Genomic DNA, 19,242 nt, shown 5'->3' on the forward strand with positions numbered 1-19,242 from the left:
TTCAAAGGAAAATATCAAAGTGGGAAAAACATTTGTAACATCATTGACAAAGAGTTAATATCTTTCATACAAAATGAGTATGTATGTATGTCTCCTATGAGTTAAAGATATATGTCCTCACACAAAATAAGCAAAGGATGTAAATAACCTATTTAAAAAGAAATAGAAAAAATACAGAATGTAAGGAAAAAAAGGTCCAACCTCACTCAAAACCACACCAAAAGAAAAAAAAGCAAAGCAAAATGAGATCGAATTTTTAGCTCATCAAACTGGCAAGGTTTTTGTTTGTTTCTGTTTTTTAATTATGTACTTAGTGTTGTCCAAGAGTGCAGACACACGGACATTCTGTTTCATGGTAGACGAGTCCTAAAATGCAGTCCTTTAATAGTATGTATCAGAAAAGCTTACAAAGGCTTTTACTATTTCAGCCAGCAGTGCTGGCTCTAGACATTCATCCTAAGGAAGTGATCAGAGATGTCCAAAAAAGATAAATGTTCAAGGAAATCCAGCACTGCTTACTAACAATAGCAAAAAATCTGGAGAATTAAATGTTTGACACATTAGATTACTTTAAAAAATTCTTTCTTAAATAACAAGGAGGCAAGCAAGACACCTAGGGTACAACATTTAAAGAGGCACTCACCCTCAGGGGCTGACTCTGCCCTGGCATGGCCAAGCGCAAGAGTTCCTCTCAAATTTTGCACTCTGGGTGCGTCCCTTCCCACACCCTAATTCTGGTGGCCACTGGAATCTAAGGACTGTGGGATCTGGGACAGAGAGACGGGGTGGGGCAGGCAGCATGGATCTCAGATTCTACCCTGAGATGTGTTGGGTTCCGAGCAATCAGTAGCCTCCAGCTTCCCCTGCCAAGGGATGGGGAGGAGGGACATTGCCGCCACGGCACGTGACCAGACGGTTTCCATTTTTCATGTCCCATTCAATCAGCAAATATTTAGGGAGGCTTTCTCCATGCCAGGAGCCACCAGAGGTGGAAGGAGGAAGTTTGCTGTCAATTCAGGGAGGTCCAGGAGGATGAGATGTCTCTGGATAGAGATGGCCACCAAAGGCAGCATGGAACGGTGGTCAAGAACTTGCTCAGATGGCCCGAGTTCAAATCCCTGCTCCACCGTGGATCAGCTCTTGGACTTGGGCATGACCCCTCACCTCTCTGAGCCTCTGTTTCCCAATCTGTTAACTGGCGTTGGTCATAGCACCTCCCACCCTGGTTTATGGGATGATTAATTAAGATCTCCCAGGCAAAGCACTTCAAACAGTGCCTGGCGTGTTCCCAAGTGTTCAGTAAACTACTATTATTAAAGACCTGAAGGACGAGGTTCCTTCTCTGGCTTCCCAGAACTCACTTTCTTCCTTGGCTTGGAAGTGTCGGAATACGTGGATGCATTTGTAATTATAGACAACTCAGCCTTGTGTATGAATTAAAAAGAATTAAGGCTGCATAGCATTTCTTCAGTTGGTTTAGTTTTTTGGGACGACCCCCAGCAAACACAGGGCACTTCTGGTGAATTTCTCATCTGCCAGAGGTGCTGTTGGGATTAAAATAAGCTATTTAATTTGCAGGGTCCCGTGCAGAGTGAAAATGCAGGGCTCCTTCTTTAGAAATTATTAAGACTTTCCAGACAGGGACAATAGAGCATTAAACAGAGAGCAGAACCTTCTGAGTGTGGGGACCTGCCTGATGGCTTGGGTTGTGTGCCCGTGAAGGTGGCCTTCGATGGTGAAGGGAGAAAAGCTGGTGATGGGCAGTGGTCTGGGGTCACCGCAGGAGGGGTTCAGGGAATGGAGAAGGGGGACAAGTGTGTGTGGCCCATTGGACATGTAGATGTGTTTTCCGGTGTGACCTTTGATGTGAACACATTTTGATGTGAAACCTATATTTTCTTATTCTATTTCAGTAGACGTGCCATCAAATATTGCAAAAATTATCATCGGCCCCCTCATCTTTGTCTTTCTCTTCAGTGTTGTGATCGGAAGTATTTATCTGTTCCTGAGAAAGAGGTGAGCACGGAGGTGTTCTGGTAAATGGTTAACAACCAGCTCTCTCGGGGAAAAGTAGCCCTACACGTAGATAGAGTTATATCTAAATTTCCTGTAGGGACTTCCCTGGTGGCGCAGTGGATAAGACTCCACGCTCCCAGTGCAGGGGGCCCCGGTAGGATCCCTGGTCAGGGAACCAGATCCCACACGCATGCTGCAACTAAGAGTTCACATGCCGCAACTAAGGAGCCCGCCTGCCTCAACTAAGACCCAGCGCAATGAAAAATAAATAAATAAATATTTTTAAAATAAATAAATAAATAAATAGACTGTAAATCTTACTGATCTAAAGGATGCATAGCACGCAATTTACAGATAATGATCATAATACAATATACGATACTCGCTATCATAAATTCCCTACAGCCAGTTGATCCTCACCCAATGTTTTTGTCAATTTTTTTTCCCCTGAACCTTTGTATCTATAACCAACCTATGAGTGCAACTGATGAACGGCTGTAGTTCCAAGATGAATGTTGATTTTTTTTTGTTTACATTAAAGAGCAAAATAAAAATGAAATAAGGCATATACGTTCATCGACAATAGGAATGACTTTTGCAGAATCCGATAATAATTTTTAAATACTGAAAGCACATTTCCGCAATTTTCGTGCCATTGGCAATGTCATGGTTACAGAGATGACACACGTTTAAGCTAAATCCGCATCACTGACATTTTTGCCCTCACTTTCTCAAGCCTGGATGTACAACGGAACAATAAATCGGTCTTGGTACGTAGCATTTGCCTATTTATCCCCGCTGTGAATATTCCCACCGTGGCCAATTTCAAGCTACAGACATGACTGTCACTGAACGCAGAGTTGGGAAGAGATAGGCAGTCAATCACAGATATATAGTATTGCTGCCATATGGATGCAATCATATAAATAAATAAGGTACAGAAGGGCTGAAGAGTGTCCAGTCCATCAAAGGAAGAGGTAGTATGATAATTGGTTTTGAATATTCATTACCTTTGCTTTGAATATAATGTATTTAACTGTAAGCCTGTGTAATTTAATTTTAAATGGTGGTTGTATTTAACAACTGGCTTGCAAATTTCCTGAAAACTCAACAGTTGTTTCTTATAAGCTGGAACGAGATAGTTCCAGAACAGCAGCGGATGAGCAGTTTTTAGATGTTATATTGACAACCATAAATTGTAGTTTATGAGTGAGCAGTTCCATGGTGATGCACTTAAGTAGCCATCTGATGGGCTTCTGCTAAAAAAAATAAGGGTCCCCCATCCTCACCCTAAACTGTATCCAGGATTACGTGCATGCTGTTAATAAGGGTGGCTGTTTGCACTGGGGAGGCTGTAACCTCCCGCTAATGACCCACAGAGTTCTGTGAGGATATCAAGATGGAATGTCTCCATTTTTCTCATCCAGGCAGCCGGATGGGCCACTGGGACCACTGTATGCTTCTTCAAACCCCGAGTACCTCAGTGCCAGTGATGGTGAGTATGATCCCCTCCCTTGTGGGTGACCAGAATCCCGCTGTTCAGTTTCCTTTGCCATCACTGTCAAGTGACAGTCAAGGGTTGATACCCTGGGGGGCTGAGAAGAGTCCTTTTGTTCAGTTGAGTCTGCAGACCTGCCCCTTGCTGCAGAAACCCTGTTACCGGGAGCAGTCGGACACCTGCCGTCTGGCACTTGTTTGAATGGGCTGATCTAGCTGGTCTGGGACCCATGCATGGGCTTGGCTGAGAGGCCATGAACTTGGTGCCCCAGCTGTGGGGGTATAGAGCTTGGATCCTGTGCCAGAGAGAGTGCCGAGGGTCAGAGCCAGAAAGTGGTGACCAAACTGGTCGTCCAGGCTCGGAGGTGGGAATCAGAAGCCAAGGTGAGAGACTGGGGATCAGGGATGGGGCAGGCAAGAAGCAGGGACAAGATGGGGAAGGTGGGAGGCTGGGTGTGTACCAGGGGCACATCTGCTATTGCTGGCAGCTGGCCATGGGTGTGACGCTGATGCTGATATGGCAGGATCAATGGCCGTATTCCCTTGGATTGTACCAAAAGGCAGTGAGTGACCCCTGAAGAAAAGGCTTGGCTGTTCCTTCAGATGCGAAGGCAGCGGTTGCACTACAAGTTTCTAAAATGCTTCATGCAGCAAATTCAAAAAGCGACTTTCAAGGCATGAACACCATCGCCTGGCAGGATGCTGCCTTGGGGTACAGGGGTGGTGTTTTTAAGGGTACCTGGGATTTGTTTTAAATAAGTCTGATAAGAAAGACATGCAGACCTGCAAGTGACTATCGTGAGGAAGAAGTTTAGACTCACAGAGTCCGGAGAAACAGGAGGCAGGGCCACATGGGGAAGCACCAGGGTCGGCAGAGGGAGAGGAGGGAAAAACGTGGGCAAGAGGCTTTATTGTCTTTTCCATGGGAAAGGAGAGGTCAGGCAGGGTAAGATATAGGATGAGCTAGTTTGAACTGTTTCAGCAGGGTCTGGGGCATAGGGGCTGTCCTTGGTTGTCTGCAAACTGGCCCTGGGGTGATCAGGGCAGGGGGTTAGTGGCCCAGAGTGTGACAGGCTGATCACGGAGGGGGTTGGGGTGTGGGCTGTGGATTGGTCGGTTTGCCTATGAAAAGTGGGCTCACAGGCACGTCATTTACTGTCTGTAGGAATTGGCCATCCCTGGGATGGGCGGTCCTGGCAGGCTCAGCAAGACCTCAAAGCATCAGAATAGAGAAACTAGACAAGGAGTTTATTCCAAGTGGGAATATGCACAGAGCCCAGGAGCAGGGGGGGGGACGAATGTTGATGCAGAGCCTCCTCTGCCTGTTTGAGAATGGCATTGTTAACCGTCTCGGAGATGGGGAAGCTGAACCTCAGGACCACCTCTCCGCGCTACTGTCCTGCTTCCTTCCGGGAATGCAGCAGTGGCTGAGAGCACAGGGGTACTAAGTGAAAGCTAGAAATTGGGGCTCATGGGTCTTTAAGGCCAGGAAGTTCTGGGCCAAGGGATACACACAGGGAAAGGTCCAAGCTCGGAACCCTGAGGGGTCCCCAGTGAGCATCTGTGAATTCATTTGGGTGCAGAACGCTTGTCTGATCCAATGTCCTTGAAAGAGCCATTGGTGACCGTATCGTGTCGCTCGGACTGCTGTGATCAGACTGGGTGGCTTAGTAAACAGTTTGATTTCTTCACAGTCCTGGAGGCTGGAATTCTGAGATCAAGGGGTCAGCAGGATTGGTTTCTCCTGAGGCCTCTCTCCTTGGCTTGTAGACAGCCGTCTTCTCCCTGTGTCCTCACATGGTCTTCCCTCTGTGTGTGTCTGTGTCCTGATCTCCTCTTCAAGGACACCAGTCAGAGTGGATTAGGGCCACCCTAATTTACCTCGATCACCTCTGTAAAGACTCCATCTCCAAATACAGTCACATTCTGAGATACCAGGGTTAGAATGTCAACATATAAGTTTGCTAAGGACACAGTTCAGCCCATAACAGGTGCAGAGGAGGGCAGAAAACATCTTGGCTTTTCTTATGAGGACTTTGCGTATTTGTCTGCAGATTATTTGCTGCGTAACAAACCACCCCAAACTTAGTGGCTTAAAACAAACACCATTTGGTGGGTTCGCCACCTGGGCAGTGCTTGGCTGGGTGGTTCTTCTGTTCTCACTTATGTGGCTGCATCCCATCTGCAGATCCACTGGCACTGGGTGGTCTTGGGTGAGCTCACTCACCTGTCAGATAGGGTCATCCCCTATCCCCTTGGTACTTTGCAGAAAGAACAGGCTCAGATGGGAATTAGCATCCTTTGGTAGCAGGGCTCTGAAATCAGACAGAAAGGATGGGGATGCAGGCTCAGCTCAGCATTTACTGGCCAGAACCCTGGACTCCTTCCCCAGTCTCTGCCTGTCCTGTTCCTGGCTCTGTGCCCACTGCCCGGCACAGGGTCTGGATCACAGAAGTCACTTAGTGAACGTTTGGGAGGGGGAGCTCAGGTGGGAGATGGCCAGGGACCCCTGAGGGATCCTTCAAGGGTACTGTGTAGATAAGTGAGGTGTAGTGTTTCCCTGCTCTGTGTACGTGCCGGATGAGTGGGAGGTGCCTCGAGAGAAGATCACGCTCCTGCGAGAACTGGGGCAGGGCTCCTTCGGCATGGTGTACGAGGGCAACGCCAGGGACATTGTCAAGGGCGAGGCGGAGACCCGAGTGGCGGTGAAGACGGTCAACGAGTCCGCCAGCCTGCGAGAGCGGATCGAATTTCTCAACGAGGCCTCGGTCATGAAGGGCTTCACCTGCCACCACGTGGTGAGTCCCGAGTTGGCTCCAGGAGCAGAAAAAGTCTTCCTTTAATACCTGTCCTTCCTCCTATTGCATAGAGCAATAGAGGTCCTATTGTGGACCTCCTGCCCAGCCCCGACTCTGCTGAACATCCAAAACAAGGGTGGCCCTTCCCTTCTCATTTCTCAAATCCCATCCTCTCCCACCTCACTCAGAGCAAGACCCTTTTCACTGTCCCATTGCTTTCCAGAATCTTCCATCTCTTCCCTCTTCCTGGCTCCTTTGTAACCTTTAAACACAGTGGTCCACCCCTTCCCTGCTCCCCCAAGTCAACACAGACTCTCCCTGCCTTTCTGCTCCCACCACGGTCCCTTCATTTCTCCTTGAGCCTGTATCCTTTCATCCTTGCCCCACGCATATTCCAGGAGCACCTGCTCTGTACTGAGCTGCATTCTCCTCTCTGGGATGCAGCAGACGTCTGCCCTCCTGGAGCTCTCAATCCCGCGGGTGGAGACAGACTCTAAACCCAGTAGATTAATGATGTTGTCCACAAGGATATGATACTATGGCAACAAGGGAGCGAAGGGCAGAGTTGGGGAACTGGGAATGCAGCAGTGGCGAAGGTATATTTGAGCAAAGACTTCAGAGTGTAGGGACCGAGCCGTGTGGACAGATCAGCTGAGGACAGTCAGCTCAGGCGAGGGGACAGAGGGTCAGGCAGTGGAAACAGCTATGCGAAGACCTGGAAGTGGGCCTTTGCGTTCAGAGATACGAGGGTTTGCCTTGACATGTTGTGCTGTGTGGGGGCAGGTCTGCCTGCTTCCCCCCCCTCCCACCAGACTGTGAGTTCTGAATTCTCCCACTCCCCAACCCAACAAGACATGGACCTTGGTGTTTCAGCCGGGCAGACCAGGGCTTTCCACAGTCCACTCAGGAGCAGGGTGCTGTGTGTGATGTAGGTCCCAGACAGGGAGACCCGGGTGAGTGGACATCTTCCCACAGACTCTCATCCAAGAACCGCCCCCCCGCCCCTCCCCCCCCCATGCTTGTTCCACAGGTCCGCCTCCTGGGGGTGGTGTCCAAAGGCCAGCCGACCCTGGTGGTGATGGAGTTGATGGCTCACGGGGACTTGAAGAGCTACCTCCGTTCCCTGCGGCCTGAGGCCGAGGTGAGCTGCCTCCAGGTGCCCGGTGGGGTGCCCGCTGCCGGCCTCGGGCACTGGTGTCGCTGAACACGACCCCATGTTTCGACTTTAGAATAACCCCGGCCGCCCTCCCCCTACCCTGCAAGAGATGATTCAGATGGCTGCGGAGATCGCCGACGGGATGGCATACCTGAACGCCAAGAAGTTTGTACACCGGGACCTCGCAGCTCGAAACTGTATGGTCGCCCACGATTTTACCGTCAAAATTGGAGGTGCGTCTGCCTTTCTGCTTTGAAATGTCTGGGCCAGGCCTTCCGATTTCAGGAGGAGTTGTCTATAGCAAGTGCTTCAGTCTTTTCTAATATTGGGAAGGGGCAGGGTTCGGTCGGGGACCTAGTCCTCATGCTGTAATTTAATTGCATTGGTTCATTAATTCACTCGTTCACTTCTTTAAGTAGCGTTTGTGCCAGCCGCTGCAGGAGGTGTAACGGGGGCGAGGTTGAATGAGTCGCCGTGATTTTTCTGCTCTTGTGCAGCTTGCAGTTCTTATATGCACCATCCAGCACAGTAGCCACTGGCCACTGTGTTTAATGTAAATTCAGTAAAATAAAATAAAATTTAGTAAAATAAAATAAATTCAGTAAACTGATTTAAACTAATTTAAATTCAGTAAAATAAAATAAATTCAATCAAATAAAATATATTCAGTAAAATAAAATAAATTCAGTAAAATAAAATAAAATAATTAAAATGTAGTAAACTAATTTAAGTTAGTTTCAATTCAGTAAAATAAGATGAAATTAATTCAGTGAAATAAAATGAAATTAAGTAAAAATAAATAATTTAAATTCAGTAAACTAATTTAGATTAATTTAAATTCAGTAAAATTTCAATTAATTTTTTTAACATCTTTATTGGAGCATAATTGCTTTATAACGGTGTGTTAGTTTCTGCTGTATAACAAAGTGAATCAGCAATACATATACAGATATCCCCATATCTCCACCCTCTTGCGTCTCCCTCCCACCCTCCCTATCCCACCCCTCTAGGTGGACACAAAGCCCCGAGCTGATCTCCCTGTGCTATGCAGCTGCTTCCCACTAGCTATCTATCTTACATTTGGTAGTGTATATATGTCCATGCCACTCTCTCACTTCGTCCCAGCTTACCCTTCCCCCTCCCCGTGTCCTCAAGTCCATTCTTTACGTCTGCATCTTTATTCCTTTCCTGCCCCTAGGTTCTTCAGAACAATTTTTTGTTTTTTTAGATTCCATATATAGTAAAATAAAATGAAATTAATTAAGTAAAATAAATAAATAAATAAATAAATTAATTAATTCAGTAAAGCAAAATAAAATAACTAAAATTCAGTGAACTAATTTACATTAATGTAAATTCAGTAAAATAAAATATTAAGTCCATCAGTCGAACTGGGAACCTTGAACAATATGGGACAGTGTGGTATAGACCACGTTCATCATCACAGAAAGTTCTACTGGGCAGAGCTGTTCTGGATGAACAGTAAAATAGTTGACGTGTAAATAAGATGATGGAGACTGGGAAGAGAGCACTGAAGGAAGTAAAGGGTTCAGTTCATGATGGAGAGGAAAGGCCTCTCTCTCTGTAAGGAGGCAACGCTTTAACCAAGACTTGCAGGGTCAGAAGTTGCCCTGAGAGATGGCGTCTCAGGGGGAGCTACAGCACGTGCAGAGGCTGTGAGGTTGGAAGGATAGCTGATGTGGTGTGAATAAGGTGAACGTAGAGGGGAGCAGAGCAGTGTGAGATGTGAGGTTGAGGAGAGAAGTAGGAGCCACACTGGGAAGGTCCTTGTCGGTCATGGTAGGTCATCTCGATGTTATCCTACATAGCCAGTGTGAAGCAGGAAGTGACATGATCCTATTTATGTAGCTTCTCTTGGGCAGTGGGCTGTCAGGGTCAGGATGGAGGGAGGGTCCTGCAGGTGAGAGACGGTGGCGGGCCTGGGGGCGTCCAGGGCTGTGGAGAGGAACAGACCAGAGAGAGATGTGGAGGGCGAGGGGGCAGGACTCACCACTGTCTTTTCTGTGGGGTGTGAGGAAAGGGGGTGGCCAAGGGAAGACCCAGCACTGGGTTTCTGGCTGGGCAGCTGGGTGGGTGGTGGGACCAGATCCAGTGGCGAACAGTAGGTTGGTTGCAGAGCGTGAAAAGTTCAGTTTGGGATGCCTGTGAGGTCATGGGTAGGAAGAAGGCATTGCTGAGGGTGACATTCCCAAGCTCCAGGTCAGAACATCACTTCTTTGCTACTTGGTGGTTCTTTTTCTTTCCCTTTAAATGGTGGCCCATCCTCTCCCTCCACATCCCCATGAGTACCCTCAGAATCCATTCTCACTGGATCTGGCTGTGACCCAGGTGAGCACACACCTGAGGCAGGTGAGCTCACACCTGGGGCAGATGCCTTCATCTGAGGGCTCTACCAGGGGTGGGGCAGAAAAGATGGCAGACAGCTGGCCACAGGCGGAAGGCTAAGAACATGTGAACTACTGTTTGTTGTCAGACTTTGGAATGACCAGAGACATCTACGAAACGGATTACTACCGGAAAGGGGGAAAGGGTCTGCTCCCTGTGCGGTGGATGGCACCCGAATCCCTGAAGGACGGGGTCTTTACCACTTCTTCGGACATGTGGTGAGTCATGTGTGGCTTGGTGGACAGAACACTGCACTTGAATTCCAGGTTGCTCTGCTAGTATGACCAGTGCAAGAGGGGTCACTTAAAAACTGCCTTCCCTCAGGGCTTCTCCATCTAGAAAAAGAAGGGATGGCATGTCTGGGGACCCTTGCACAGCTACTGTGACATTCCAGTGGACACTAATCTTATAGGCATTTCTGAGCTGCAGCATGAATTGTTTAGTGAACTGGCCAACCAGGTTCTAGTAAACCAAGAAGGGGTGTGTGTGTGTGTTGTGTGTATTTTAACGGCTTCTTTGTTACTATTCTCGACTGTCATTGGCAGGTCCTTTGGCGTGGTCCTTTGGGAAATTACCAGCTTGGCGGAACAACCTTACCAAGGCCTATCAAACGAGCAGGTGTTAAAATTTGTCATGGATGGAGGGTATCTGGATCAACCCGACAATTGTCCAGAGAGAGTGTAAGTGTAGAAATGGGGTACAGCGTGTGAGGTGCTCATTCAAAAGTCTTTGCCCTTTTGCCTGGATACTCATGTTTGTGTATCGTGTGTCTACATGTCTTTGTGTTTGCAGATTTTTTTCTTTGCACGCACACTTGTGTTTGTATTCCATTTATGATGTCTGTATGTGTGTTTGTGCTTGCCTGCTGCATCTTTGCATGCACACTTGTGTTTGCATATTGTGTCTACATACATGCTTGTGTTTGTGTATTATATCTTTAGATGTATGCTCTATTGCGTTTCATATTTTTGGAAGGTTGTATAGGAAATTGCACAGCAGTGGTTACTTTGGGAAGGAAACTGGGGAGCTGGAGTGGAGACTTAGGTTTAGCTCTCTATTCTTTATACACTTAACATTTTTGTCAGGAAAATAATACAGTGGTATATGTCAATTATATCTCATTAAAAGTGGAAAAAAGAAATCACTGAGCATAAACACTAAAAAAAAAAAAATTGTCAGGAGTATGTATGACATATTCCCCTCCCAATATTTGTCTTAAATTTATGTTGTAGGAACAACTGTACAACACAAACACCAAATGCACACATTAAACACTTACCAAATTATCCAGCGTCATAATAGTACAATAAATGTAAAGTAAAATAAAGAAAGTACTATCTTCCTAAACTAGCAATAGAAGGAAGGAAGAAAGGAAGGAAGGGAAGGAGGGAGGGAGGGAGGCAGGAAAGAAGGGAGCGTTTTAATATTCAATTCTGTCAGTGGTATGGTTAGATAATCTTTCTTATCACCCTGTTGTCATAGCTACTCACAGCAATGTTATTTAAATCTCAAAAAAAAAAAATGATCAAAACATCCAACAATGTGAGAACTGCCAAGTAAATTGATAAAATAATACAAAACAGAAATTGACATTTCAGATGATGCTTATGATATATTTTATAACTCAGTGGATTAGCTTATGTTAAAATAAGTGTAATAAATGTGTGTAAATTACATTTCCAAATGTATCCAGATAGAAAAGACAAGAGGTTATATCTGAAGGAGAGTTGTGCGCAAGCTGTATTTTCTCCATTTTTTTCGGTGTTTTCTAACTTTCTACAATAAGCATTTACTACATATAAATTCCCTTATCAGTGTTTCTTAAGAAAAAACTTTGCCCTCCTGAAAAAAATCCATGGAGGGAGGCCATTTTGATGCTTCATCCTCAAAAGAATAAGATAGCTGTTTAGAAAACGTAGTTTGAAGAAACCTCGTATGCCAAAAAATATATATATGAAGCAGAGTTACTTAGAAACTCTGAGTAAAATATTTTTAAGCATCTCTTCATGAAGGGCCTTTCCTTGCCAAGCCAATTAGCAGCTAGGTGTAGTTTCAGGACCAGGGAAATTACATGTAGACCCTAGGGTGGGGGGCCTGCAAACTTTTTCTCTAAAGGGCCATAGTGTAAATATTTTCAGCTTTGTGGGCTGGGTGGCTCTCTGCCTTGTAGCTGGAAGCAGCCGTGGATGATGGATAATTGGATGGGTGTGGCTGTGTGCCAATAAAACTTTATTTACAAAAACACTCAGGGGGCCATATTTGGTCCAGGGCTGAAGTTTGCCAACCCCTGCCCTAGAAGAAGTTACAGTGGGGAAAGGAGGAGGTAAACTGGAAATCCCAAGCCCTCGGGGCCTGTCCTAGGTAAAGTCATAGTCTCCACCCGCCCGCCACCCCCCACCCTCCAGAGAGCGGGGGCTGGGCCTGCAGGACCGCCACTCAGAACTGGCCCTCTAGGGTCAGTCCGCCCAGCTGCCCTCATCAGGTGCAGGGATGTACATATAGAGTGAGGAACCGACAGAAAACAGACCCACAGACATAGAAAACAAACTTACAGTTACCAAAGGGGAAAGGGGGAGGAGGGATAAATTAGGAGGTTGGGATTAACAGATACACACTACCATATATAAAATAGATAAACAACAAGGACCTACTGTATAGCACAGGGAACTATACTCAATATTTTGTAATAATCTATAAGGGAAAATAATCTTGAATATATATATTCTTTTATATATATATGTGTGTGTGTATATATATATATATATAACTGAATCACTTTGCTGTACACCTGAAACTAACACATCATTGTAAATCAACCATACTTCAATTTTTAAAAAAATGATGGGGACTTCCCTGGCGGTCCAGTGGTTAGGACTCCACGGTTCCACTGCAGTGGGCACGGGTTCGATTCCTGGTCGGGGAACAAAGATCCCACAAGCCGGGTGGCGCGGCCAAAAGCATAAAAATAAATAAATAATGCAAATTTAAAAATTAAAAGAAAAAAACACGATGAACCATGGTCTTCAGCATGTAGCAACATCAGGAGAGGCCCTTCTGGATCTGGTTTGGGGATGAGACAGCCCCCTTGACTCTCTTTAGAAAACCATCTTTCAGCGCCCCTAGAATCGCTGTTTCTGCTTGACTGTCGCCTTTCCGGTGCCGGGCACTTGTCCCCGTGGGTGTGGGTCACAGGCGAGGGGTGGGGAGGGGGCCGCTTGGCGGGGGGCCCCGCGCCTCACCCCCCCACGTGCCCTCTGTCCTGCAGCACCGACCTGATGCGCATGTGCTGGCAGTTCAACCCCAAGATGCGGCCGACCTTCCTGGAGATTGTCGACCTGCTCAAGGACGAGCTGCACCCCAGTTTCCCCGAAGTTTCCTTCTTCCACAGCGAGGAGAACAAGGTGCCCGAGAGCGAGGAGCTGGAGATGGAATTTGAGGACATGGAGAGTGTCCCCCTGGACCGGTCGTCACATGCGCAGAGGGAGGAGGCCGGGGGCCGGGATGGAGGGTCCGCGCTGGGGCTAAAGAGAAACTATGAGGAGCACATCCCCTACACCCACATGAACGGGGGCAAGAAAAACGGACGCATTCTGACTCTGCCCCGGTCTAATCCTTCCTAACGGCCCCTGCTCGGGGGAATGGTTCCTGTGTTCACTTTCCTCTGGTTTGAAGGCCTTCAGAAAACTCAGGATTTTCACACGACTCAGCCGCAGTGTCAAACGGAGCTCAGAGATCATACCTATCATCCATTTCTGTTCCTCTTCTGACTTAAAACACATTGGTTTGATTGCCAATTTGACTAGTCATCTGAGAACTTAACTGTGAACCTAGATGGGAAAGGGGTTTCCACGGCTGCTGTCCTTTTGGACCACCGAGGTTTTAAGCCCGGATGTTACCTTTTTTTTTTTTTTCCTAGCAGATTGAAAGAAAGCACCTGTTTTTACAAAGTTTTTTTTTTTTTTTTTTTTTTTGCTGGTGTCTGAGCTACAGTGTAAAACATAAATCTTGTTTGTGGAACAAAAGTTAGAAAGAAAGAAAACAAAACAAAAAAACAAACAAAAAAAACCCCCAAAACCCTGTCCTAGTAGAATTCCAAACTTTGCAGAGTGGGCTTCAGGAAAGTTTTTTTCATCCAGAAGGATTTTTTTTTTTCCTTCACAAAATCAGTTCCTCAAATTGACCAATAGCTGCTGCTTTTGTACTTTGGATATAGTTTTGCAGTCCTGGGGTGTGGCTCACGTGTGTACTCGTGCGTGTGCGTGCGTGTGTGTGTGTGCAAATCATGCGTGCTGAGTGGCCGCTTTGGGGGTCAGCCCACGAAGGTTCTGCTCTTCTGGAGTGTGTGAGCCCCTGATCTGCTCCCCCCCGCTCCCTTCCTTCTTATCTACTGGGAGACTGTGCCCTCAAGATTCTCCTTCAGTCCCAAGTTTAGCCTCAGGAGTCTTCTCTCCCTTAACTTTGGTGAAAAATGTTTTCCAGGAGACATGGGAGTCGTTTGGAGTGATAATGGATCTTTTCAAGACCAAACAAAGCCAGGACATTAAAAAAAAAAAAAAAAAAAAAAAAAAAGAAGAAGAACTGAGATGATGAAGAGTTTTGAGAATATATTTGTAACATATTTAATTTAAAAAAAAAAATCTCCAGCATCAGCCTCATAAGTTATTGACCATTTCCCGGGGGGCGGGTAGGGCATGGGGCTTTGTCTGCCTGTGTGCGGAGGCGGAGCCAGGCACCAGTGGCCTCTTTCCTTGGTTTTCAAGGCATCCATTTTTCTGGGACTAAAGCCACGTTAGCTGCTAAGCCTTCTGGACGTCGTGATCAGGCCACGCTGAGCATGTGGGTGATGGTGTTTGATGGATGGTTTGGTTTCTGGTAAGCTGAGCCCTGCCTTCGAACACACTTGTGGCTCTTGAATCTTCTGGTTCCCTGTATGTATGTACCTCTCGAGCTTCCTCAGCTGTGTGTGCACGTCCTACGGGGATCGTGCAAACACAGCACAGTCAGATCCCAAAGTGGGACAGCACAGGGGGACTTGGAGAACACTAGCGATCTGAAGACGTGCCTGTTGGTCCCCTCCGCCCTCAGGGCATCCGACTGTCCTCAGAGCTGACTTCCCAGAAGCTGCTTTGCGCCCAGTGACCTCAGCTGGGCCAGGTGTGGGGCCTGAGCTGAATTCTCAGGTACTTACCGATCTTGCAGTCCCTAAGAGAGTACAGTCTGGAGGAGAAACCGCAAAGGACCTTCACACTACCAAGAACTTGCGAAGGAACGTGATGCCACAGTTGCTTCCCTTTGGGGAAAGAACTACAGCTGCTCAAATAAAGACCACGGTGAACTCATCACTTTGGTTCATCCAGATCATCACCCATGGGTTATCCATTGAGTGCATTTTCTCACAAGTTTTTGATTGCTTCCTTCTTTTCTTCTCTTAAGAGTTGTGGGCTTAAGAACAGGATAGAGATGCCATGGTGACCCCCGAACCTTCTCAATTCTTGATGAAGAACACAGGTAGACACACATCCTAGTTGCCTCTGGCTATCTTATTTATATGATTTGAGGAATGACAGCATGTCAGACTATTTCTGGGGAGCCTCAGTGATTGGGTACAAGGAGCACAGAAATTATTTTCGCCAAATTTATTTTGTACATAAAAGAGGGTCTGTACGTAAATTAAAAAGAAGACAAAACACGTAGATCTAGGTATTTTGTTCTTTTCGTAGTAAATTTGTAGTGGCCATATAGTACACTAGCAGCAATTTTCACATTTTTCTAATTCAGAAAGGTTTTCTTATATTAGGGGAAAATTATTTATTTTAATATATAAAAATCACTGTAAAAAATCACTTTCGTAAGAAATGGAGTGCATGTAAATTTTTTTTTTCAAAGAAAAATAAACAGGTGAATGTGGGGTAATGATTTTTTTTTTCCCAGCACAATCTACCTCAGTGTATTGTTAGGATGTGATTCAATAATGGACATCTTTGAGACTTCAGAATTCTGCCTGGATCCGATCTGAATCAGGGAAAACTTGTATCCGCTGATTCTGAATGCCAGGGACCAGTAAGAATTTTGAGGGAGGGAGTTGGGCTGAAGTATGGCTTTCATGTGAGCATAGATCCTTTTTCTGGCTGATAATATTCTCCTCTGAATTTAATCTTCCTTTTTTTTTTTTTTTTTGATGTTCCATCCATTGATACCGTGGCCCTTGAAATGAACCAAGTTTCAGGCCATCACGATGTATCTGACGTAGGGGGGGGATCCAGTCCTGAGTTACCCTTCTTTGGTGAGGGAAGTTCCCCTGTTGGGGCAAAGACAGGCTTTGGTACAGAGCCAGCGTCCCCATGGTCCCATGGCATCCCCCTGGTGTGAGCACCTAGGTGCCCTGGGCTCTCCATGGTTTATTTCCACTCCTTTCAGATGGAGATGCTTTTTTGGGGGGGTGGGGGTGGAAAAAATCACTGTCATGGGCACCTCGCACACAAACACCCAATGCAGAGTCTCTTTTTATTCTCTGAGTGGGAAGGGAGCATGTTGAGAAATCTCAACCCCAAACCCACCAAGATGCTGAACACATCTTTTAGCAACAAAAACCTTGGACCCCCCTGTATTTTGGTTCGGTTGACCTCAAGCTGATACTGTTTGACCTTGGGGCACTTTGATAACCCTTGTGTAAGTCTGGGCAGGGCCAGCAGGAGTGGTGTCATACTCAGCAAACCTCGCTGCCCTTCCCATACCTATAGGCACCACCCCTGCAGAGTCACCTTTCTTCCACTTGCCCTGGAGAGGTACTGTAGAGTACTGGGCCCGCCCGTTGTAAACTGGAGTTCCCTAACTTCACTTAGCTGTCTCTGCTGCTGCAGTGAAAGAGGAAGCAGGCTTGGGTCACAACCTCCTTTTGCATCAGATAATGTTGACTCTGTCACAACAGAACTTTAGTCCTAGAAATGGATGTCCTGGAGGATTGTAGTGATGGGTTACAAAAAAAAGCAACAAAGCCAGCTTTGGATGACACTTTTTGTTGTTTGTGTTGAAAGGTGTCTCAGTATTTTAAAACCCCTTTTTATTTATGTGGCAAAATCCACATAGTTGTTTCTCTCTGGACCAGTGATGTCAAACACACGTCTGGAAATGTTTGTATTCTGGGAGCTGTTCTGGGTGATTTTCTGTCCTTTTAAGCTAGTAAGAAGCAAGAAGTGCTGCTGGTCCTCTGGATAGACGTTGAACACAACTGAAAGAAAATGTGGGAATTGGTGCAAAGATCTGCACCAACAACGCTGAGACCATTGGAGACTGCCTCTAACTGATGGACAGGTCTTCCACTCTTCTCCAACCAGAGTGGATGGTCTGCCATGAAATGTGCTTGTTGGGTTGGGAGGTGTTTATTTGTAGCCGTCATAACATTGGTCAGTGGGCAGGAAGACCATCAGGGCTCGGCCCATGCTCGCCATCTGGGTACATGATGGGATGTGCTGTAGTCCCCCAAACGACAATCTTTTTTCTACTTTGTGGCGGGTGGAAGTTTGGGGTTCGGATGCCACTTGGCACATAGGCAATTCAGAAATGATGGTTTTGTTGGGAGTGGGGAACAGGGACATGCTGATTGTATATAAATGATACCTGTAGAATGGTGTCCCTTCAGAAAATCGTCTGGAATGTTCTTCAGAATATTGGTTTGTGCCAGAGTTGAGGTTGGATAGAAAGAACAGATGGGCATTTGTTCTTTCAAAGACATGAGAGAATGCAATGGACATTCAGAGGCTGTGCCTGGAAGTGAATGTTTCCTTAGGGGTCTCCCAGAAACAGAGGGAAACAATGACTTTTTGAGCTCGCTGTCATCTTCTCATACCAGCCAAGGTCCAGAACCAGCCTCCAGCCGCGTTTTAATCTGGGTGTGGGCCCTAAAAATCCTTGTTAAAACTCAGACCAGGGATCTGGGGCTCTTGGTCCCGTTTGAGAAGAAAGGAAGAGCCTCCCCCAACCCAAAGCGTGTGTGTCCACACACACAGGAATGGATTATTTACTCTCTACCTTGTGGGCCTGGGGGTCCCAGGCCCTGCGTATCAGCGGCAGACACCTCCCGTCCAACGTCAGCCATGCAGGATCAAATGTGCCTCGGCTTATGCAGAAATCAACTCGGAGACGCAAAACCCACCAAGAGATCAATTCTTATTTTTTCAATGTTTTCCTACAAGAGCCAAGTAGCACCATGTACAGAATTTGCCTTTTTTTTTTTTTTTTGGAATATCAAAATTGCTCTGCATGTAAAATATGGGATAATTACCTGTTTATATGAAAATTCAGAATAAATTATCTGAGAATACTCTTGTTTCTGTGTGGTGTCCAAGCGAGGACCTATGAACTGGGTGGGGTTGTGACTATGGGGTGGGTGAAGGGAAATCTCCCAGGATGTTGTGGGGATCTGTTTTGAGAGGGAACAAACCTCCAGGTTCTTCATAACAGTGAAGCAGGAGGTTAAATATTGTTAGCAACAGGGCTGATGATACACTGATACACACCTGTAGAGCTGAACCAATGCTTTAAATATTGAACTATTTCTATACTATTTGGTAAGTTACTGCTACCTCAAGGACCCCAGACCTCCCCAGGATCCAAATACTAAGCAGCTCACTACAAGAATACAAGGGGACCCCCAAGACCTTGCTGCATTCCACCATGCTGGAGACTTAGATGCTAAGGTATTGTAAACGTCATCCTGGGAACATGGACCTGCCCCCAGGGTGAGTGGTCAGTGCAGTGTTTGCTACTGTCCTGTTGCCCAAAGGAAGTCACATAGATGACCCCAGAGTCAGCATGGGGGGAGGGGAGGACTGCCTGAGGGTTTACATTCGGGGAGGTGGGGGAAGCGTGAATGAACTGAGAGTCAATCCTGCAACAGTTGCCCACACGTCTCACTTTACCCTTCTATGATTGAGGATGATAGACCTTCCTTCATATGACCATAGTGAGGATCAAATGAAGTAAAGTTTATCCTCCATGCTCCCTCCAGGGTGTCCTTCCCACACCCCCCATATCCCTCCAGGTTCCCTGTCCTCCAAAAAATTGACGCCACTGCTAGGTGGTAGCCTGAATTGTGCCTCCCTGGGCTTGTGAAATTCAATAGAAGCCTTGTGGAAAAGGGAAAATGCTTTCCTGCCCAGGAAAGAATCTCAAGGATGCTTCAGCCTCAGGTGAGCAGGTGGGTGGGTGGTCTCTTTGCCCAGGTGGGCCACACAGACTCCTCAAACTTGTGGCCAAGTGACGACAATGCAGCTTAGGGTCCCTGGGGCCCTGGCCCTGGCTCCGACTCAAGTGTGAGCAGCATGACAGATGAGACAGTTGTCACCATCTTAGTACACAAGCAAAAGGAAG

At 46.6% G+C, this 19,242-nt stretch overlaps 1 protein-coding gene across 3 annotated transcripts in view; it reads left to right on the forward strand.

Moving 5' to 3' along the window:
* Positions 1-18,193, forward strand: part of INSR (insulin receptor) — a 134,970-nt gene extending 116,777 nt beyond the window's left edge. For 2 of the 3 annotated variants that reach the window (XM_082379800.1, XM_082379802.1), the window contains 8 exons: positions 1,914-2,016; positions 3,444-3,511; positions 6,067-6,311; positions 7,342-7,452; positions 7,541-7,700; positions 9,962-10,091; positions 10,419-10,553; positions 13,139-18,193. In XM_082379800.1, the coding sequence (XP_082235926.1) occupies positions 1,914-2,016; positions 3,444-3,511; positions 6,067-6,311; positions 7,342-7,452; positions 7,541-7,700; positions 9,962-10,091; positions 10,419-10,553; positions 13,139-13,493 (1,307 nt within the window). In that variant the 3' untranslated portion in view covers positions 13,494-18,193. The remainder of the gene's footprint in view (positions 1-1,913; positions 2,017-3,443; positions 3,512-6,066; positions 6,312-7,341; positions 7,453-7,540; positions 7,701-9,961; positions 10,092-10,418; positions 10,554-13,138) is intronic. The other variant, XM_082379801.1, reaches the window with a different exon arrangement.
* The last annotated feature ends 1,049 nt before the right edge of the window (positions 18,194-19,242 follow it).

Source organism: Balaenoptera borealis, assembly GCF_965194805.1.
Source record: "Balaenoptera borealis genome assembly, chromosome: 2".
Classification (NCBI taxonomy): Eukaryota; Metazoa; Chordata; class Mammalia; order Artiodactyla; family Balaenopteridae; genus Balaenoptera; species Balaenoptera borealis.